The 23770-nt window shown below is 36.2% G+C and overlaps 1 protein-coding gene across 2 annotated transcripts in view; it reads left to right on the top strand.

The window, feature by feature from the left end:
• The window catches only part of CHM (CHM Rab escort protein), a 227591-nt gene that overhangs the window by 37374 nt on the left and 166447 nt on the right, over window positions 1–23770 (top strand). For both annotated transcript variants that reach the window (XM_007093297.3, XM_042974113.1), the window contains exons 3-4: window positions 17251–17323; window positions 20335–20459. In XM_007093297.3, coding sequence (XP_007093359.2) covers window positions 17251–17323; window positions 20335–20459 — 198 coding nt within the window. The remainder of the gene's footprint in view (window positions 1–17250; window positions 17324–20334; window positions 20460–23770) is intronic.

The following is a 23770-nucleotide window of genomic DNA, read 5'->3' as shown; positions in this document are numbered from 1 at the left end:
GTTTTAGCCACTGAGTTTATTGTAATTTATTATGGCAACTACAGAATTTGACATTAGTATTTATTTTTTTATGGTCACCTGTGCTTCCATTTATTTATTTATTTATTTTTAATTTAAGTCCAAGTTAGTTGACATACAGTGCAATAATTATTTCAGGAGTAGAATTTAGTGATTCATTACTTACATATAATAGCTGGTGCTCATCCCAACAAGTGCTCTCCTTAGTGCCCATCGCCCATTTAGCCCATCCCCAGACCCAGCACCCCTCCAGCTACCCTCAGTTTGTTTTCTGTATTTAAGCGTCTCATTGTTTGTCTCCCTTTCTGTTTTTATCTTATTTTTGCTTCCTTTCATCTATGTTCATCTGTTTTGTTTCTTCATTTCCACTTATGAGTGAAATTATATGATATTTGTCTTTCTCTGACTTATTTCACTTAGCATAATATACTCTCGTTCCATTCACGTTGTTGCAAATGGTGAGATTTCATTCTTTTTGATTGCTGAGTAATATTCCATTGTGTGTGTGTGTGTGTGTGTGTGTGTGTGTGTGTGTGTGTGAGAGAGAGAAAGAGAGAGAGAGAGAGAGAGAGAGAATACATCTTTATCCATTCCAAGATTTTTTTCTTGTGGCTGATTTCTATTATTATATTGTAGTCAGAAAAGATGCATGGTATGATTGATTTTTGTTTTCGAATTTGTTGAAAATACATGGTCTGTTCTAGAGAATCTTTCATGTGAACTTGCAAAGAATATATTCTGGTGTTTTAGGATTGTTCTGAATATATCTGTTAGATCCATCTGGTACAGTGTGTTATTTAAAGCTACTCTTTCCCTTTTGATTTTTTGTTTGGATTATCTGTCCATTGATGTAAATGGAGTGTTAAAGTCCCCTACTATTAATTAATTAATTCCTTTATGTTTGTTGTTAGCTGATTTACATATTTGGGTGCTATCATGTTGGGTGCATGAATATTTGTATATAATTTTTATATTTTCTTGGTGGATTGCTTCCTTTGTGATTATATATATAGTGTCCTTTTTTGTCTCTTGTTCTATTTTGTCTGAGAGAACTACTGCTAGCCCAGCTGTTTTTCCACATCTATTTGCATGATAAATGCATCTCTATCCCTTCACTGTCTATCTGAATGTGTCACTTGATCTGAAATGAGTCTCTTGTAGGGAGCATAAAGATGGGATTTTTTTTTTTTTTAATCCATTTTGGCAACCTGTGGCTTTTGATTGGGGTGTTTGGTCCTTTTACATTCAATATAATTATTGATAGATAAGTGTTTATTGCTGTTTTCTTACTCATTTTATGGTTGTTTTTGTAGTTCCTCTCTGTTCCATTCTTCCTTTACTGTCTTCTGTCATGGTTAGTTGGCTTTCTTTAGTAATATACTTGGATTCCTTTTTATTTTTACATATCTATTGCTGGTGTTTTGAGGTTACCATTCTGTTTGTATGTAACATCTTACGCATATAGCAGTCTGTATTAAGTTAATGATTGCTTAAGGTTGAACTCAGTCTTTACTCCTTTACCCCCTAATGTTTTAGGTATATGATGTCATACTTTACATCCTTTTTTTTTGTGTATGTGCATTTCTTGACTGATTTTTCTAGGGATACTTAATTTTATTGCTTTTCTTCTTCCTATTTTCTTACTCCTGCTTATGGTTGGTCTTTTCCACTCAGAGTCTCCTGTAATATTTGTTTTTGGACTGGTTTAGCAGTCATAAATTCCTTTAACTTTTACTTGTCTGGGAAACTATCTCTTTCTATTATGAGTGATAGCCTTGCTGGATAGAGCATTCTTGGCTGTGGGTTTTTTCTTTCAATACCTTGAATGTATCATGCCACTCTTTTAAGGCTTGCCACGTTTCTGCTGAAGAAAATCATCAGATAGTGTTATGGAATTTCCCTTATGTGTAACTGTTTTATTTTGTTGCTTTGAAAATTATCACTACTTTTTGCCAGTTTAATTACTGTATGTCTTGGTGTGGACCTCCTTGAGTTGATTTTCTTGGGGAACCTTTATGCCTTCTTGATGTGGATTTCCATTTCTCCAGATTCAGGAAGTTTTCAGCTATTGTTTTTTTCAAATAAATTTTCTGCCACCTGTTTCTCTCTTCTCCTTCTCAGATCCCTGTAATGTAAATGTTATTATATTTGATGATATTACTGAGTTCCAAAATGTATTTTCATTTATTATTATTATTATTTTTTTTGTCTCTCCTGTTCACTTCAAATACTTTCCATTACTCTGTTCTCCAGGTAGCTGATCCCTTGTTCTGGTTTCTCTTGTCTGCTATTTATTCCCTCTAGTGCATTTTTAATTTTAGTTATTGAGTTCTTTATCTCTGATGGGTTCTGTTTTATGTTTTCTATCCCTTTGTTAAGGGTTTCACTGAGATCCTCCAGTGTTTTCTCAAGCCTAGTCCATATCTTTATGACCATTATGTTAAATTCTTCACCAAACGTATTATCTCTGTTTTGTTTAGCTTTCTTTGCTGGGATTTTGTCCTGTTCTCTCTCTCCTCATTTTGTATAATTCTCTGTGTCTATTTCTGTGTGTTAGGAAAGTCAGCTATGACTCCTTCTCTTGAAAGTAGTGGCCTTATCTAGAAGAGGTCCTGTAGTGCTCTGCAGTATAATGTTCCCTGTTTAACAGAACCTGACACTTCAGGAGTATCTGCTATGTGTGTTGCATGTGCCATACTGTTGTGGCTGAGTTGCTTTTCCATTCAGTCCAGTCATCTCTGATGGCTCTCTTTGCCTATTGTGTTGGTTTGGTCCTTGTGTTGTTAGTTGGCCAGTCTTGGGCCCCCTTGGGCTTGAGTTGAGTCAGACCAGGCATTTGCCAGAGATCCAGTAATACCAAAATGCTGGGTAGATATCTTGTGTTGTCCCCTGAGAAGCTTTAGTTGGTGGTCGGGGCCTGCAGTCAGACCAGTTTTCTGCCCCCTGCCCACCACCCTCAGAGTGTTGTGTGTGATTATTTTCCCCTCTTCCCAGGATACAAGTCACTTTAGAGTTGTGCTGGTCCCTGTAGGGGATGCTCACACCTTCTCCATGCTTGTGGCCCTGCTTTGGATGGGCTCTGTTCAAGGACATATTGAAGGGGGAATGTCTGCAGGAGAACACAGGGGTGGGGCTTGCTGTTTGCTGGTTAGCAGGTGTAGGGACTGTGCTTGTTCCTATAATTGTTCATGTGTCTAGGCTGGGAGGTAGCGGAGGGAAAGGGTGCCTGCCAGCTCCTTTGTTCCTGGAGAAGTCTCCCAGCAATCCTTGCCCATTCAGCACAGGCTCTGAAATTAGTAAATAAATCTCCTTCCCATATACCCTAGGTGTTTTTCAAACTGCTGTTTCTGCACTGCATCTTCACAGGGCTACTTGTTGTGCTGCCTCTTTAAGGGCAGGGATCTAGTTTCCTATAGCCCTCATGGCTCTCCTAGAACCAAGCCTGCTGATTTTTAAAGTTCCTGATGTGAAGCCATGCTGATTGCAAAATTATGCCCTTCTGGTTTTCAAAGCCAAGTGTTACGGGGTTTCATCTTCCCCATGGGAGTTCCCCATGCCTGGGGAGCCCTGGTGTGAGGATCTGTTTCTCTCCCCCTTTTATCCTCTCCTTTTCCTTCCTCCCTAGGACAGTCCAGGGGTTCCTTTAGCTCTGGACCACTTCTCTGCCCTTCTTACCTATTCCAATGTGGACTCTTCTCTACATTTTTCTGAAGAAAGTCTGTTCTGTCAGGTCTTCAGGTCATTTTCTGGGTTTTACAACAATGTGGGTGTTATTTGTGGGATGAGGTAGCTTAAGATCTTCCTGCTTTGCCATTTTGTCTAAAAGTTCCTCTTGGATTTTTGATAACAGCCATTCTGACAGGTATGAGGTGGTATCTCATAGTGGTTGTGATTTGCATTTCCCTAATGATTAGTGATATTGAGCTTCTTTTCATGTGCCTGTTGGTCATCTGTGTGTCTTTGGGAAAATGTCTATTCAGGTATTCTGCTCAGTTTTAATTGGCTTATTTGTTATTTTTGTGTTGAGTTCTTTTTATTTAAAAAAAAATAAATGTTTTTATTTATTTTTGAGACAGAGAGAGACAGAGCATGAGCAGGGGAGGGGCAGAGAGAGAGGGAGACACAGAATCCAAAGCAGGCTCCAGGCTCCAAGCTGTCAGCACAGAGCCCGACGTGTGGCTTGAACTCACGGACTGTGAGATCATGATCTGAGCTGAAGTCTGAGGCCCAACTGACTGAGCCACCCTGGCGCCCCAAGTTGTTCTTTTTATATTTTGGGTCTTCTCCCCTTATTATCATTTGTAAATATCTTCTCTTTCAATGGATTACCTTTTATTTTGTTGATGATTTACTTCACTGTGCATAAGCTTTTTCATTTAATGTAGACCCATTTGTTTATTTATTTTAGTTACAAATTTTTTTTAATATTTATTTTTGGGAGGGAGAGAGAGCTCACGCGCGTGCACACGCATGCGCGAGTGGGGGAGGGGCAGAGAGAGAGGAAGACACAGAAGCAGACTCCAGGCTCTCAGCTGTCAGCACAGAGCCTGACACAGGGCTCGAACTCAAGGATGGTGAGATCAAGACCTGAGCCAAAGTCAAACGCTGGACTGACTGAGCCACATAGGAGCAACTGTTTATTTTTGCTTTTGTTGCCAACACCTTTGGAGTCTGATCTAAAAAAATATTGCCAAGACTGAAATCAAAGAAATTGCCATCTACATTTTTTTCTAGGTTTACTGTTTATGGTCTTACATTCAAGTCTTTAATCGACTTTGAGTTAATTTTTGTGTATGGTGTAAGATAGTGTTCTGGTGTCATTATTTTTCATGTGGCTGTCCAGTTTTCCCAGCACCATTTTTTGAACAGGCTGTCCTTTCCCCATTGTGTATTCTTGCCTCCTTTATTGTAAGTGAACTGACCATGTATGAATGGGTTTATTTCTGGGCTTTCTCTTCTGTTCCATTGATTGTGTGCCTGTTTTTATGCCAATATGATACTGTTTTGATTACAGTAGCTTTTTCATATTGTTCAAAATTGGGGAGTGTGATCCCTCCAGCTTTGTTTTTTTTTTTTTTTTTTTTTTTTTTTCCCCCTCAAGCTTGCTTTAGCTATTCAGGGTCTTTTGTGGTTCCATACAAGTTTTAGGATTGTTTGTTCTGGTTCTGTGAACATGCCATTTGAATTTTGATAGAGATTTCACTGAATTTGTAGATGGCTTTGAGTTAATTCTTCCAATTCATGAGCATAGAATATCTTTGTGTCTTCTTCAGTTTCTTTACTCAATGTCTTCTGGTTTTCTGTGTACAGATTTTTCACCCCCTTGGTTTAATTTATTCCTAGGTATTCTTTTTTGATGTGATTGTCAATGGGATTGTTTTCTTGATTTTGTTTTGATAGTTTGTTGTTAGTATATAAAAGTGCAACATATTTTTGTTTATTTTGTATTCTGCACCTTACTGACTTCTTTTATTAGCATTAAAAGTTCTTTTGTGGAGTCTTTAGGATTTTCTTTATATAATATCATGTCATGTGTAAATAGTGACAGTTTTCCTTCTTCCTTTCCAATTTATATGCCATATATTTCTTGCCTAATTCCTCTGTCTAGGACTTCAATACTGTGTAGAATAAAAGATGCAATAGTGAACATCCCTGTCTTGTTCTTGATGTTAAAGGAAAAGCTTTTAGGTTTTCATTCTTGAGTATGATTTTCACTGTGGACTTGTCAAATAAGGCCTTTGTTGTTTTGAGGTATATTCGGTATATATCCAGTGTGTTGGAAGTTTTGTAATCATAAATGGATATTGAATTTCATCAAATAATTTTTCTACATCTATTGAGATGATCATACTTTTATGGTTCATACTGTTAATACTGTGTATCACTTTGATTTGTGGAGTTGAACCATCCTTCCATTTCTAGAATAAGTCCCACTTGATCATGGTGTATTACCCTTTTAACATATTGTTGAATTTGGTTTGCTGATATTTAGTTGAGGATTTTTGTATCTATGTTCATCAGGAATATTGGGCCATATATATATATTTTTTACTTTTGTAATATACTTGACTGGTTTTGGTGTAAGCATAAGTGTAACCTCTAAAATGAATTTGGAAGCTTTCCTCCTATTCAGTTTTTTCAGAGAATTTGAGAAGGATAGGTATTAAATCTTTTTTGAATGTTGGTATGATTCATCTGTGAAGTCATTTGGTCTTGGGCTTTTGTTTATTGGGAGTTTTTTTCTTTTTTTGATTCAGTCTCTTTATTAGTAATTGGTGTATTCAGATTTTCTATTTCTTTATGATTCAGTTTTGGAAGACTAAGTTTCTAGGAATTTATCCATTTCTTCTAGGTTATCCAATATGTTAATTTTTATAGTAGTTTCATATATGTAGTGGCATATAATTTTTAATAGTAGTTTCTTATTATCCTTTTTATTTCTGTTATCTAGTTTTAACTTCTTTCATTCCTGATTTTATTTGAGCCCTCTTTTTTTCCTTAATCTTGATAAAAGTTTGTCAATTTTATATATCTTTTTAAAGAACCTGCTCTTAGTGTCATTGATCTTTTCTCTTTTTTTAGTCTCTACTTCATTTATATCTGCTCTGATCTTTATTATTTCCTTCCTTCTACCAGCTTTGGGGCTTTGTTCTTTTTTTCCTAGTTCCTTTAGTTGCAACATTAAATTGTTAATTTGAAATTTTTCTTTTTCCTTGAGGTTGGCCTGTGTCACTGTAAATTTTTTTCTTAAAACCACTTTTGCTGCATCTCCTAGATCTTGCGACATTGTATTTCCATTTTCATTTGTCTCAATGTATTCTTTTTTAAGGATTTTATTTTTTAAGTAATCTTTGCACCCATTGTGGGGCTCAAACCTACAACCCTGAGATCAAGAGTCACATGCTCCACCAATTGCGCCAACCAGGCATCCCATGTCTGAATGTATTGACTTCCTCATTGACCCATTGTTTGTTCAGTAGTATGTTGTTTAATCTCCTCACATTCATGATTTTTTTTCCCAGTTTTCTTATTGTAATTGATTTCTAGTTTCATATCACTGTAGCCAGAAAAGAAGTTTGATATAATTTCAGTCTTCTTGAATTTATTGAGGCTTGTTTTGTGGCTTAACATGTGAACTGTTTTGGAGAACGTTCCACATGCAGTTGTGAAGAATGCATATTCTGCTGGTTTGGGAATGAATGTTCTGTATATGTCAACTAAGTCCACCTGGTCTAACATGTCAGTCAAGGTCAGTGTTTCCTTATTGATTTTCTTTGTGAATTCATTGATGTATGTGGGGTGTTAGTCCCTCATTATTATTGTGTTGCTGTCTTTTTTTTCCTTTTGGTCTGCTAATATTTGCTTTATATATTTTGGTGCTCTATGTTGGGTGCATATATAATTACAAATGTTATATCTTCTTGCTGGATTGACACTTTTATCATTATGTAGTATCCCTCTGTCTTTTATTATTATGTTTTTTGTTTTAAAGTCTATTTTGTGTGATTTAAGTATAGCTATAGCAGCTTTTTGTTTCCATTTGCATGGAATATACTTTATCACTTCACTATCAGTCTTTGTGTGTCCTTCCTTGTAAAGTGACTCTCTTGTAGGCAGCGTATAGATGGTCTTATGTTTTTATCCATTCAGCTACTCTGTATCTTTTGTTAGGAGAATTTAGTCCATTTGCCTTTAAAGTAATTATTGATTAGTATGCAGTTATTGCATACTAGTAGGTACATATTGAGAAGCACTGGACTTTTGAGACTCCTCTCTGTTGTGTGCCCTAGCACCAGAGTAGGGTTTTTGGCAAGATTGTGTCTCTGCTTCTCCTACCATCTGGGTGTGGTTTTTTTATTCTTCATTGTGGAGAAACACCTCATCTAGTTTTCACATATATTTCAGAGGGAAATGATCCATATGTAGGTTTGGTGTGTCCTTGGGAAGAGATTAATTCAGGATCTCATGTTACTGCCTTGCAGAAATCCTCTACCTTCTATTATTTAGATAAAGAAAAGACTGGTCTCCTATAGGGGTGAGAAAATGTATATGAAACATCAAAGAATCAAGTGTTGCCCTAGTTTTCTCCTTTCAATATTCTCCAACATTAAAGAGATTTCATGATATCCATGGCACTAATTTATGAGTGAAAGTAATTTGAATTTGCTTAACCCAATCTAGTGTTCAACATATTTTATGTTATTAAAGATGACATGATATAATAGCTATTATTTATGAAATGTTTGCTTAGTACTGTGTTAAGTAGTTTGCAAATACTAAGTTATTTAATTCTTTTTTTAAAATGTTTGTTTAGTTTTGAGAGAGAGAGAAAGAGAGAGGCAGAGCATGAATGGGGGAGGGGCAGGGAGAGAGGGAGACACAGAATCTGAAACAGTCTCCAGGCTCTGAGCTGTCAGCACACAGCCCGTCATAGGGCTCGAACTCATAGACCATGAGATCATGACCTGAGCTGAAGTTGGATGCTTAACCGACTGAGCCACCCAGGTATCCCAAGTTATGTCTTATTACATTTCTGTTTTACTAGTATATTTTTTCCTCTTTTGCAGATGAGGAAGCAAATTAAGAGAATTGAAATAACTTGCCCAGTGTCACATATCTGTTAGGGGAAGAACCAGGATTTAAACCCAGGTCCATTTGATAGCAAAGCCTGTGCTCTTTTACTAAGAGAAGCTGTAGGGTTGGAAAACAGACACAAATACTAGACTTCATGGTCAAGAGACCTGATTCAAGTCATGACTGTCACTGATTAGTTATGTGATTTAAGTTGTTTTCCTCAACTGTAAAATGTGGCTAGTTCACACAAGAGTCACTGCAAGGGTCCAGTAGGATACATGTAAACAGTTGAAGTGTGGCTGGTGAGGTGTGACGATAAAATGCAGCAGGTTTCCTAAAAGGCTTTTCCTTTGGAATCATTGTGAATATGTTCAGCCTTGATTTTGGAGGGAAGTGTAGGAAAAAATCCTTGGAATGAATTCACAAATTTTTATGGATTTGAAACAAATGCCATTTATCTTCAGGTCACTGATGTCCTTTTTTAAAAGTTAAAAAAAAATGTTTATTTTTGAGAGAGAGAGAGAGAGACAGAGTGTGAGTGGGAGAGAGACAGAGAGAGAGGGAGACACAGAATCTGAAGCAGGCTCCAGGTTTCGAGCTGTCAGCACAGAGCCCAACACGGGGCTGGAACTCATGAACTGCGAGATCATGACCTGAGCCGAAGTTGGATGCTTAACCGATTAAGCCACCCAGGTGTCCCTAGGATACTGAAATCCTAATAACAGATGCTTAATTTGCAAATGACAATTCTTAAATAGGGAGAATTTTTTTCCCATAGAGTTCCAAAAGATGCTAGGTTGATTGAGACAGTTATTTGCAGAAATTTTGATAAACCAGCCCCTTTCTAGATATTACTAATTTTAACTTGTTTTATTCAGTGGGTTTGGATTAGGATACATTTCACACAAATTAGAAATCTACATGCAAAGGTAATTGATTGTACATACACATTTTTTCATTGCCTGTCTCCCTCCCTCCCTTCAGCCTCCTCCACTTGAGCAATTTCTTTAATATTCACCCTCTTTTGAAAAGAAAACATAAGAAAAATCGTTTTCTCTTATATTTTCTATTCTCATTTTTTTTTGTTTGTTTTTAACTTTGAAATGACAACTATCCCTACCTCCTTGGTGGTTTGAAGAATATCAATCAGCTTTACAGCTAGAAGCAGAATAATCACAGATTCGTCCTATAATTTCCTTTTTTCCCCATTAATGAAAACAGTTTGATTAGCTTTTCCGTGACATAAGAAGGGTTAAATTTTAGAATCTGTGATTAGTCTCAAGTAGTGGAGAGGGAATTAGCAGTCCTCAGTCCTTGTCAGTTGTGTCCTCATTCTTGTCTCTCTTCCTTCTTAGATTTGTCCGTAAACCTAGCTATGCCTTGCTGGCACTAAACTCTGGTAATTGCCAGTGAAAGGACATTGGAGACTCCTGTCAATGTGTTTTCCTGTATCCACACTTTGCAAGGAGAGGAGGAGGAGGATTACATATAAACCTATATGCTAGGCACTGCTTTAAGTGCTTTCATTCCTATTTTACAGATAAAGAAACTGAGGCTTTAAAGTTAAGGTTATTGGCTGAGGTCATGCAGCTAGTAACACGCACAGTGGGATTTGAACCAAGCTTCGTCTGATCTGAAAGCCTTGATTAATAGCACTGTGTCAGTTCTCTTAGTTAACAGTTATTACCATGTATTAAGGGTTCCAAGATGACCAAACTAATGTCTCGGCTCTAAAGTTGCTCCTAGTGAAGTCAGAGGAAACATTCATGCAGTTCTAATTACAGGACGGTATAACAGAGGTCTTATATAGAAGTATATGCAGAGCTATGGAAGCACAGAGATTGTTTTTTTCTGGCTATAGACCTGCAAGCCTCACAGACGATGATATTGGATTTGAGTAGTTCTGACTGGTTTGACTAATTTCATCATTAGTTTTGTGATGTTGTAGCATTTTGTGCATAGGGAGTGGCATTAATAAAAGCACAGACTTGCAGGCACTTGACTCACTCAGGCAATGCTGAGTGTTTGGTTGGGGGTGATGTATTGGATGCGTGGCAGAGAAGGGCTATTTCCAGAGATATGGGTGGAGAGTGAAGTTGGAAGTTTTGAAGGATCCTGTAGTGATGCTAAGGATTTTGGATTTGACTCTAGAGGCATTAGTGAACCATTAAACATCTTTAAGCCAGGGAGTGTTGAAATGTAATCTGCCAAGACCTGATCATATGGCTGTAATGTAGAGGTTAGATTGGAAGGAGAAGACACTAAAAACAAGGAAAACTTTGAGGCCACTGATGAATATATAAGATAAAAGATAGGGTCTGAAATAAGTCAGCAGTGGTAGGGATGGCAAAGATAGAAGGGTTTTGAGAAATGAATTAGAATTGACACAGTGAAGAAGGAATGATGAGTGAATTCAAGATTTTTTAGCATAGGCAGTTGTAAGAATGGTATTGGTATTTAATGAAATGGGGAAACTGAGAGGTGAAACCAAATTGGGGATGGGTAAACAATAATAAAATTTTTTGACTTGTAGAGATTAAAGTTAATCAGAGATATTTAATGAATGGACTTTTCCAATAAGCTGATGACTCATCTGTATTTTCAGCTCCAAAATAGCTGTGAGTCTGGAGACCACCAATCTGTTCAGATTGCAGATACCAATTTGTAAGTCATCAGCGGAGAAGTGATAATTGAGTCAGTAGGAATACATGAGATCACAGAGGAAAACAGGAATTGAGGGCAACTTTTTTACATTTACCTACTCATCTATCTGCTTTGGTTGTCTACAAGTGGATTTGAATGGGTGGACTAGTGTCAATGACTAATAATTCTCAACATAGGAAGGTCTCTGTCCAGCCCTAATTACTGGGGACTCAGCCTGGTATTTCATTCTAGGAGACTGATGTGACTGCCAAAGCAACTTAATGTAGCCTCATGAGATGCTTTTAAAACCAAATAAGGGCCTGGTCTTCCTCTCTAACAGTAGATTTGCATACACTACCGAGGAGGCCCACCTTCCTTGATCTTGGAATGAACATATGGTGAAAGGAGCTTGGTTTTCTTGTGTGTCAGGTATGTGGAGCTTTTAGTAAATGAGAATTTGTGTAGAGAGTAAATTCAGTATATTCTCTGGTCTGTTCTATTATTTGTCAACCAGGAAGGTAGAAACATGTCATGATTTTTTACAGTATTACAATCAAATTTAAATGGGATAAATTCTCTTTTAATATGCATTGTATTTTGTAGTCTTTATAGCTGGCAAATCAATACTAGTAGACATAACACAGTTATTTTCCTACTCTTATACAGAAAGATATTTGCACACATTAAAGTTGAGAAATGCAATAAAATTGGTTGTATTTTAGGTCCTGGAAATGAATAGTCCCTCCAGCTCTGGCACTAGAGTAGATGTAGTCATGAAATTATTTTCCCATTTTTGTTATCCAGATGAATTAGAGAAGCAAAAATTAGACTTAATTCCATGTAATGTCCGTAAACAGATCTCATTGCCTTTACTTACAGTAAGTCAGATCCCAGGATTTGTATTATATGCTTATGTTTATAATTTTAAATATTCCAATTTTGTAGATTATAGAAGACAATATTTATAGTGGAAAGAGTATAGATTTTGGGGCCTGATATGCCCTGGGCTTAAATCCAGGCCATTTCTTAGCTGAGTGAGTTAAACAAGATACTCAACTTCTTGGTTGTTTTTTTCTAATTTTACGATAGGGATAATTATAGCACCAATCTCTCAGGATTCTTGTGAACATAAGTGATAGTGACTAGAAAATGACAAGCTCCATAATACATATTATTCTATTTTTCTCCTTTCCCTTAACATGAATTAAGGCAGCATTTCTCAAAATATGTTTGTTGAACCCTAATCCCTCTAAATGCTTTTTCAAAAAAAAAAAAAAAAAAAGCTCATATGTCAACTAATTTTTTCCCTCTTGGTGAGAACAGACATTAACATATTTAACAGTGCCAAGAAGCTCTATCTTAAATCATTTTTTTTTTTTTTTGGTAGTTTAATTTTTTAGAACCCAGCATTTTCCAACTTTATTTTGTCATTGTATCATTTTATTTTCTTGGAACACCTGTTAATAGATTATGTTATTGATGGGGTACATTTTGGAAAAGGTGAATTTAGTAATCAGGTCCAGGTGCTTTTTTTTTTTTTTTTTTTTTTTTTTTGAGTATAATTGACACACGATGTTACATTACTTTCAGGTATACAACTTAGTGATTTGACAAGTTTATACATTATGCTATGTTTTTTCCAGGTATTTGATATCTAAGTATTTGGCTTCATTGAACCACAGGTACATTATAATATCCTGTGGAGTAAATAATGCTACCCAGTTTAGAGTTTTGGGATTATGTTGCAATGGATAGGATTAGGCTTTAGGAGAACTGAGTTTTGTTTTTGTTTTTGTTTTTTTTTTGTTTAATTTTTTTGTAATATTTATTTCTTTTTGAGAGAGAGAAAAAGAGAGAGAAAGAGAGCATGAGCAGGGAAGGGGCAGAGAGGGAGACGCAGAATCTGAAGCAGGCTCCACAGAGCCCAACGCGGGGCTCGAACTCGTTAACTATGAGATTATGACCTAAGCCAAAGTTGGAGGCTTAACTGACTGAGTCACCCAGGGACCCCTAGGAGAAATGAGTTTTAATCACAGTTCTGCCAATGGTAGCTGTGTAGCCCTAAGCTAGTGACTGAATTTCTACATAGACAAGTCTTAGTATCCTTATCTGTAAAATGATACCTTATCTGCTTCACAAGATTGTTGGAAAAACCCATGAAAAAATAGTTGTGAAAATAATTTTGAAAATTAAAAATGCTGTCTGTGGAAGGGGTGGTATTACTAACAAGGAAATGGAATTATAGGAACAATGAATATAGAATAGGGGAGACCTAGAGATTGATCTGTGCTGCTTCCCTTTTCAACTCCTGTATTTTTAATAATTAAAACAATTTGTAGGTGAATGTGCCTGAATGTCTGCAGCTCTGTCTTTTGTCAATGTCCTGTACTTGCTTACAGAAGGCATTTCCCACTATGGGATGTAGTTTAGCATCATGTCACTATGGGTGTTACTGAATATTCAATACTGAGTTATAATTATCATGCACAATGGAAAAGAAGATTCTTAGGATTTAATAGGCTCTAATAATTTATTACAGTTTTGAGATGTGGAAAGGTTGAAACATTGTACCGTGAGCATATTGTTACTACCTAGATTCTGCCATTAAATTTTTGCTGTATTTGCTTTATTACATAACCACGCATGTATTCATTTTTCTTTCTATTATTTCATCTTATTCTTTGTATGTTGTACACAATCTAGTACCTTCACTCTGGAACACATCAGCATGCATATTATTAACTAGAGTTCAGTATTTATTTATGGTTCTTTTTTCAGGATAAAATTACATGCAATGAAATGCACAGATCTTGCGTGTACCATTTAATAATGGGAAATGCATACACTTGTGTAATAACTACCATCCTAATCGAGATAAATAATGTCATTACTCTAGAAAGTTCTCTCATGTCCTATCCAAGTCAAGCCCTGCCCTTACTCCCACTCTGAAAGGCAATCTCTCTTGGGATATTTTTTACTATAGATTAATGTGTTCTAGAATGTCATATCATTGGAATCATGAAGAATGTACTCTTTTTGGGTAAAAGCTTTTTTCAGTTAGCATACCTTTTGAAATTCATCTGTGTTGTTACCAGTAGCTTATTCATTTTCATTGATGAATAGTATCAATCCTGTAGATACACCTCAGCTTATTTATCCATTCTCCTACTGGTGGGTATTTGAATTCCCACCAGTTTGGAGCTCTTGAGTAATAAAGCTACTATGAAAAAGCTTGTACAAGTATTTTGTGAACACACACTTTTCTGGTTTGTAAATACCTAGGAATGTAATTACTGGGTCATAGTGTAGATATATGTTTAGTTTTTTCAGAGACTGCCAAGCAGTTTTGCAGTGTTTGTACCATTTTACATTCCCACCAAAATGTATGAGCATTCTGGCTCATTGGTGAATACACCAATATCTGGTATTGTCAGCCTTCTTAATTTTAACTGTTCTGGTGGATGTGTAGTGGTATCCCATTATGTTCATTTTTAATGCTTATTTTAATGTGTACTTCTCTCCCATCCAAGTACTAACCTGGCCTGACCCTGCTCAGCTTCTGAGATCACATGAAATCGGGCACATTCAGGGTAGTATGGCCATAGACTAATGTGTACTTGTTTAATGACTAATGATGTTGAGTACCTTTTTATGTGCTCATGAGCCACATCTATCTTCCTTTGTGAAATGTCTGTTCAAACCCTTTGCCCATTTTAAAATTTGAATATTTGTCATATTATTAAGTTGAAGGAAATCTTTACATATCCTGGATACCAGTCCTTTGTCAGATGTGTTTTAGGAATATTTTCAACTAGTTTTTGCCTAACCCATTCAGTTTTTAAAAATGTTTTTTAAATTTATTTATTTGTTTGTTTATTTTTTCGTTCATTTGTTTGTTTATTTATTTAGCCAGGGAGGGGCAGAGAGAGAGAGAGGGAGGGAGAGAATCCCAAGCAGGCTCCACAGTGTCAGTGCAGAGCTGGATGTGGGGCTCAATCTCATGAACCATGAGATCATGACCTGAGCCGAAATCAAGGGTCAGACACTCAACCAGCTGAGCCACTCTAGCGTCCCGGAGCATCTTATTTATGACCTTGTGGTGACTTAAAAGAAATCTAAATATCTCAACAAGAAATAAAGACAGTTGTGTTTTTTTTTTAAACACCCAGGATATTTTCTAGTTTTGTTGAATGTTATATTTAGAGGATGGGAAGGGATGGTGGAAGTATATTATTCTCAGACAAGGGGAAAGAGAGTATACATTTCTTTTGGAAAGACCACTAATTCTAATACCCCCTCTCTCTTTACTCTTCCCTCTTCTCTATATTGGCTGTTGCCCGCCTTCTCCTTCTGCTGTTCTCTCTGACCCAAGGGATTACAGTTTCCAGGTTTCCTGATTCCAATATGTTAATAAGGGTGGCCATCTAGAATTGTTACTATAGCTGAAATTCTATCTAAATTTTAAAGCCCACTAAAGATTCTTTTTTTTTTTAATGTTTATTTATTTTTGAGAGATACAGAGTGTGAGTAGGGGAGGGACAGAGAGAGGGAGACACAGAATCTGAGGCAGGCTCCAGGCTTCTAGCTGTCAGCACACAGCCTGACGTGGGGCTTAAACTCAGGGACCATGAGATCAAGAACTGAGCAGAAGTTGGATGCTTAACTGACTGAGCCACCCAGGTGTCCCAAAGCCCACTAGAGATTCTGAATGGTGTATGAATTTGCATTATCTCTGAGAGAACTATCGGATTATAAGTAAAGTACTGATCTGTATTACTAGATACACTTTCACAGATGTTTGATTTAACCATTTTCTGTGTTAGAGCAAAAAGTGATTAGTGGTAAAATACTTGAGCCTAAAGTCTGACTGTTCTGAAGGCCTATGTCAACATTTAGTTGAGGAGAAAATACATTAGAATATTGAGGGAATCTCCAGTAGCATTATGGATGAGTAATTTTGGATATTGCATTAAAGGTTTTAGTTGTTGTTTCATATTAAAAAGAGCTTTTATAGATTTTTATTTTGTTAGAGAAAGATACAGAGAAGCAAAATTGAAATAAAAGACAAAACAAAACCAAGAATGTGTCCCACCCCAGAACCAGAGTGGATATTGTAGGTGGGACTAAGTGTACTTTGGGTCTCATCATACAAAGAATCAGTAAACATGAAGAGTTTTTCAAGAACTGGGAAGCCTAGTATGTAGTTCAGAATTAAAGCGTTCTTTCTGGTTGCTACACTGGTAACCTTCCTTCCTATTGGTTCCTTCCTACTTAAGGAAGTTAATCAAACGTCCAATGTCTGCAAGGTTTACCTGATCTTAATTAGAAGACTTCTGGGTTCTCTAAAACAGAATGACGATCTTCATAGGACTGTGGAATGAAGAATTAATAGTTCACCCAGTTATCAATGGGAATACTGTTCTTACTTTACTTATCACAAAAGTCTTGATGTGAATAACTGTGTCCAGGATCTACTTTTATTTTTGGCCCTGAAAGCTGAGAATAACACAGGACCACTAGATCTAGAGTAGCCAGTTTGTTTGTGTGTGTGTGTGTGTGTGTTGGCATGGGTTATGGGTTTGGTAGTGGTGGTGACAGTGGACATTTAATTGTTTATAGAAAACTTAGCAGTTTTTTCCACTGGCTTTCCTTGAGATCTACCAAGGTTTTTCTCCCTAGCCATTTTTTAAAACCAAGGAGTCAAATTTGTTCATGTTCCCTGCTCAATGCCCATATTAAGCTGTTCACAATCCCTGATCAGTGGCATTTGATCAGTGGAGAAATCTCTAAGGATGCCAAAGAGATTTTTTAATTCCTTATACAAGGAAAAGTTACCTTTGGGATCTGAGAGGCCCACTTGTATTTCAGCCTGGTATTTCAAACATCCTAATTAGGTTTTGAACTCTGAGGTAGCAATATTGAAATGATTTGAAGGGTTCAGGGTGGTTTGTTGATGGAATTCAATGACTTGATTTTTATACCCTTTTCTTTACTCTTATTTTTTTATTGTTACAGAAGAAGCTACTATGGAGGAAACTGGGCCAGTTTTAGCTTTTCAGGACTATTGTCCTGGCTAAAGGAATACCAGGTAAATTTAGTTGATTTTTAATCTACTATGTTGTATTTTGTATCACACAATAACCCTACAATGAAGAAAACCCTAAGCTTCTGTACAATAGACTGATGCCACATTTTTATTTATTTAACAAAAATTATGCAGTCTTTTTAGCTAATGTTCTTCCAATGCCTTCAAAATATAGTTATCACTTTTTAAATATACAGTACATAGATAAGTTGGCAGAAGAGTACATCATATATATTTGATACCATATTTCTCATTATATGCCCAAATATAAGACAAGATTTTTTTCTTTTTTTTTTTTTTTTTTTTTTTTTTAATTTTTTTTTTTCAACGTTTATTGATTTTTGGGACAGAGAGAGACAGAGCATGAACGGGGGAGGGACAGAGAGAGAGGGAGACACAGAATCGGAAACAGGCTCCAGGCTCTGAGCCATCAGCCCAGAGCCTGACGCGGGGCTCAAACTCACGGACCGTGAGATCGTGACCTGGCTGAAGTCGGATGCTTAACCGACTGCGCCACCCAGGCGCCCCAAGATTTTTTTCTTTAAAATAGTCTTTCAGAAAAATATTCCGGTTGTTCATAAAGTCTCACATATTACTAGTTGTTCTTTCAGTCAGTATATGTTGAAAAAAAAAACTATTTGGGGAAGATACATTAATTTTAAATGATCTGTGTCATTGGTGGTTTTACATATTTATAGAAGTCATCTGACAGAATCAGTAAAAACAAAAAGCAAGGAAAGAAGTTTAATGTAAATTTAGTAATTTTTATTCTAAGGTAGGATCTTGCTACTACAACTGTTGGATATCATTGTAAAGAAGTTTTTGTAGAGGACATTTACAGCATAGTAATATGGGAGTTGGTTATGTCATGGAGTTTACTGAATTTTATGACAGATTTAAAAAGCTATCCTAATTTTATGTGAACAGTACATGTGGCTTGAAATGAATTTCCTACTGAGAGGAATTCCATCATACATGGAATCAGAAACTGCTGTATCTCAAAAGAATTTAGACAGTTGGGAAAGGTAGATGATATATCCTAGAAAATTGTATTCAGTTAGCTAAAAATCATATAGCTAAGACTTATTAAGCACTTACATGTGCCAAGCACCACACTAAGCATTGTAGTTGTACTGATTAATTTATGATACATGACTTAAAAAGTGCTTCTGGTGATGACAAAGACACTGATGTTGAAGATGCAGTGAAGATTCAGTTTGAATAATATCGTTGCATGAAATAAGAGTTTGGAGAGACAACCGATATTTGTAAAGTAATATTGCATGTAATACAAACTGTATAAATCAAGAAAGTAAATTTTACAAGTAGACATTTAACTGTTTTATGTTTGTGCCTTAAATATTCATATATTTGTGTTGATCAGAAACCCTATTTTGAACCTTATTCTTATTAGGAAGTATGTACAAATGTGGGTCATCTTATTTAGTATATTTAGCAATAATAGTACTTCCATGAAAAAATTTAGTCTAGATGCTCACAACAAAGACAACAAAAGTACCTCAGTTGTCTGAATGGAAAACATCTAGTGAGTGAAGGGAATTTTATAAAATGAGTTTTGCTAATAGGTTAGATTTATTAAAATAAAAATATTTTTGTAGACATTTCTTTTATTTTGGTGCTCAGCATCTTGACTCTCTCACCATATCCTTTCCTTCTTCGCTCTTTGTCCCCTGCTCCACAGTCTTTTCTTCAGACTGGTAACCCCTATGTCTACACATTCAGAGTTCAATGTTTTACCTCCTCTCTACCTATATTGGGATTTTTAACACTAATAATTACAGTTAATGATAAAAAATGTCTACCCTACTTTTCTTCAGTTTAAAATGTTAAATTCAGGACAAAAAATCTTTTAAGATAATTATTATCCTACTTTATGAAATCTGTTAAGTTTAGAAATTTTCTGAGTTGAATTTACTTCAAGGATATTATAGTTATATTTCACTACTAGTGCTTTGAGAATATATAATACATTAAAAAAAATTTTCTCTGACAAGATATGTGCCAAATAGTTTAAAATTTTAAACAGGTTAAAAATTGATTCTTGACATTTGGAAAAGGCATATCTTGACATTTCCAAAAATCTCCTGTATTCAAATATTGCTGTACATACAATTTAGGTCCATAAAATGTAGTTAGGAATTATTGAAAATTTGTAGGGCCACTTCCAATCATTACAATTTACATACATTATTATACATTATTGTTTCTATTGTCTTTATGAATATAAAATATTTAGAGGGGGCCTGGGTGGCCCAGTTGGTTAAGCATCCGACTCCTGCTCAGGTCCCAGTCTCACATTTCGTGTGAGATATCAGCTCAGAGCCTGGAGCTTGCTTCAGATTTTGTGTCTTCTCTCTATCTGCCCCTCCCCCATTCATGCTCGGTCTCTCTCTCTCTCTCTCTCTCTCTCTCTCTCTTTCTCTCTCTCTCGCTCAAAAAAATGAATAAAAATAAAAATATATATATATTTAGAGTCACTTATTATACAGATCTTAGTTATAGTGAGCTGAATACTTTTCAGAAATACTTTTGCATATAATCAAAATTTGACATGACTAATGACTAACCTTCAAAGACCTAAAAGTAAGTAGAATGAAGTAATTGTGAGCCTGCTGTTTGGACAACAAAGTGCAAAAACTTCATTATTAACAAGTAAAATGTACAACAGACACACTTGATTTTCAGCAGATAGAGGGTTAGTTGTTCTAGTTCTTAAACAATGTCAAAACAGGCACATCCAATGTTCAATGACTGCATCAAAATGTCAGATATCCTGATAGAAATCTGTAAACAAGAGCTAGCTTTTGATAGGATAGGTTTTTACACAATTTTCTTCTCCTTCCTTTGAACATGGTACACTATGCTAGAGTCACTTCAGAATTTTGATGGGATCAAAGGGAAAGCATTAATTTAGAAAGATACACAGTTTTACAGAAAAGTAGAGGATCACATTGCTCAATTTAATTAAAATTTCTCATCTGTATTTTGTTTAGGAAAACAGTGACATTGTGAATGAAAACCCAGCATGGCAAGAGCACATTCTTGAAAATGAAGAAGGTATTGCTCTTAGCAGGAAGGACAAAACCATTCAACATGTGGAAGTATTTTGTTATGCCAGGTATGAAAAGTATTAATTTAGGGTAAACTGAGTTAATGACTTCTTAATTCACATGTATTCAAAAGAAGCCAACATATGACTGACATTGGTTGCTAACAGTCGAATTGATATGATGGTTTCCCTTTTTTAAAATAGAACTTTCAGTTTTCTCTGCTTAGATGATGATTATGATAATAACATCCTACAGTAATGACTTGTGTCTTACAACAGTTCTGTGCTGGGATAGAGCACATAGTACTAGTTGCAGCTTTTACAGAATCCCCCGTGTAGCTAAAAGAGATTCATTTAAGGTCACATGGCTTGAAAAAGGCCACACATAGGCTAGATAGTGGTAGAGCTCAAGTTTAAAACCCAGGATAATTTAATTCTACTCCAGTGTTCTTCTAATTCTTCTTAGATAATATTCAGTGTAGGGCGCCTGGGTGGCTCAGTCAGTTAAGCATCCGACTCTGATTTCAGCTCAGGTCATGCTGTCACGATTTGTGAGATTGAGCCCCATGTTGGGCTCTGTGCCGAAAGCATGGAGCCTGCTTGGGATTCTTTCTCTCCTCTCTCTGCCCCTCCCTTGCTCATATGCATGTACTTTCTCTGTCTCTCTCTCTTTCAAAATAAACTAAAATAAAAGGTAATATTTATCATAGCAAAATGGGAAATACACAGCACTATTCTTAGATAATACTTAGTGTAGCAAAATGGACAATTATAATTTTGAATTAAAAAAATCAGAATGACTGGTCGTGACATTTGGAGACATTTTCGAAAATCAGGAGAGAATATTGGGAAGTAATATTTTAAGTGTCTCTAAGTGAGAATTCATTATTTTTTTTTAAGTTTTTATTTTCCAGTTTGTTAATATACACTATTATATGAGTTTCAAGTGTGAAATATAGTGATTCATCAATTCTATATGTACATCACTGGGTGCTCATCATGACAAGGGCACTCCTTAATCCCTATCACCTATTTAACCCATCCTTGCACACACTTCTCTGGTAACCAACCATCAGTTCTCTATAGTTAAGACTCTGTTTCTTGGTTTGTCTAATTTTTTTCCCTTTGCTCATTTGCTTTTTTTTTTCTTAAATTCCACATATGAGTGAAATCATGATGGTATTTTGTCTATCTCTCACATTGGAAAGAGCAAGATTTCATATTTTTTTTATGTCTGAATAATATTCCTTGTATATATCAGTTGATGGACACTTGGGCCATTTCCATGTATTGACTATGGTAAATGATGCTGCTATAACCATAGGGGTGTATGTATTCATTTGAATTATGGTTTTTGTGTTCTTTGGGTAAATACCAATAGTGCTATTGCTGGGTAGGTCTTTTTTTTTCTTTTTCTATTAAGTTTTTAAAAAATAATTTATTTTTTAATTTATATCCAAGTTAGTTAGCATATAGTGCAACAATAATTTCAGGAGTAGATTCCTTAATGCCCCTTACCCATTTAACCCACCCCTCCTCCCTCAACCTCTCCATCAACCCTCTGTTTGTTCTCTGTATTTAAGAGTCTCTTATGTTTTGTCCCCATTTTTATATTTTTTTGCTTCCCTTCCCTTATGTTCATCTGTTTCATATCTTAAAGTCCTCATATGAGTGAAATCATATGATATCTGTCTTTCTCTAATTCCGCTTAGCATAGTACCCTCTAGTTCCATCCACATAGTTGCAAATGGCAAGATTTCATTCTTTTTGATTGCTGAGTAATACTCCAGTGTGTGTGTGTGTGTGTGTGTGTGTGTGTGTGTGTGCGCGCGCACGCGTGCGCGCGCACATACATTTTCTTTATCCACATTTTCTTTATCTACTCATCCATTGATGGACATTTGGGCTCTTTCCATACTTTGGCCATTGTTGATAGTGCTGCTATAAACATTGGGATACATGTGCCCTTCTGAAACAGCACACCTGTATCCCTTGGATAAATACCTAGTAGTGCAATTGCTGGGTTATAGGGTGGTTCTATTTTAATTTTTTGAGGTACCTGCATACTGTTTTCCAAAGTGGCTGCACCAGTTTGCATTCCCACCAGCAGTGCAAAAGAGATCCTCTTTCTCCGCATCGTCACCAACATCTGTTGTTGCCTGAGTTGTTAATGTTAGCCATTCTGACTGGAGTAAGGTGGTATTTCATTGTGGTTTTAATTTGTATTTCCCTGATGATGAGTGATGTTGAGCATTTTTTCATGTGTTTGTTGGCCACCTGGATGTCTTCTTTGGAGAAGTGTCTATTCATGTCTTTTGCCTGTTTCTTCACTGGATTTGGTTTTTGGGTGTTGAGTTTGATAAGTTTATAGATTTTGGATACTAACCCTTTATCTGATATGTCATTTGCAAATATCTTCTCTCATTCCATCGGTTGCCTTTTAGTTTTGCTGATGGTTTCCTTCACTGGGCAGAAGCTTTTTATTTTGATGAGGTCCCAGTAGTTCATTTTTGTATTTGTGTCCTTTGCCTCTGGAGACATGTTGAGTAAAAAGTTGCTGTGGCCTAGGTCAAAGAGTTTTTTGCCTGCTTTCTCCTTGAGGAATTTAATGGCTTTCTGTCTTACGTTTAGGTCTTTCATCCATTTTGAGTTTATTTTTGTGTATGGTGTAAGAAAGTGGTCCAGGTTCATTCTTCTGCATGTCACTGTCCAGTTTTCCCAGCACCATTTGCTGAAAAGACTCTCTTTATTCCACTGAATATTCATTCCTGCTTTGTCAAGGATTAGCTGGCCATACGTTTGTGGGTCTATTTCTGGGTTCTCTATTCTGTTCCACTGATCTGATTGCCTATTTTTGTACCAGTACCATACTTTTTTTTTAATATGAAATTTATTGTCAAATTTGTTTCCACACAACACACAGTGCTCATCCCAACAGGTGCCCCCCTCAATGCCCATCACCCACTTTCCCCTCCCTCCCACCCCCCATCAACCCTCAGTTTATTCTCAGTTTTAAGAGTCTCTTATGGTTTGCCTCCCTCCCTCTCTGTAATTTTTTCCCCCTTCCCTTCCCCCATGGTCTTCTGTTAAGTTTCTCAGGATCCACATAAGAATGAAAACATATGGTGTCTGTCTTTCTCTGTATGACTTATTTCACTTAGCATAACACTCTCCAGTTCCATCCACGTTGCTACAAATGGCCATATTTCATTCTTTTTCATTGCCACGTAGTATTCCGTTGTGTATGTAAACCACAACTTCTTTATCCATTCATCAGTTGATGGACATTTAGGCTCTTTCCATAATTTGGCTATTGCTGAAAGTGCTGCTATAAACATTGGGGTACAAGTGCCCCTATGCATCAGCACTCCTGTATCCCT

The sequence above is a fragment of the Panthera tigris genome, chromosome X, assembly GCF_018350195.1.
Source record: "Panthera tigris isolate Pti1 chromosome X, P.tigris_Pti1_mat1.1, whole genome shotgun sequence".
Taxonomy (NCBI): domain Eukaryota; kingdom Metazoa; phylum Chordata; class Mammalia; order Carnivora; family Felidae; genus Panthera; species Panthera tigris.
The sequence above is the reverse complement of the archived record's forward strand: the minus strand, read 5'-3'. Positions and strand labels throughout refer to the sequence as shown.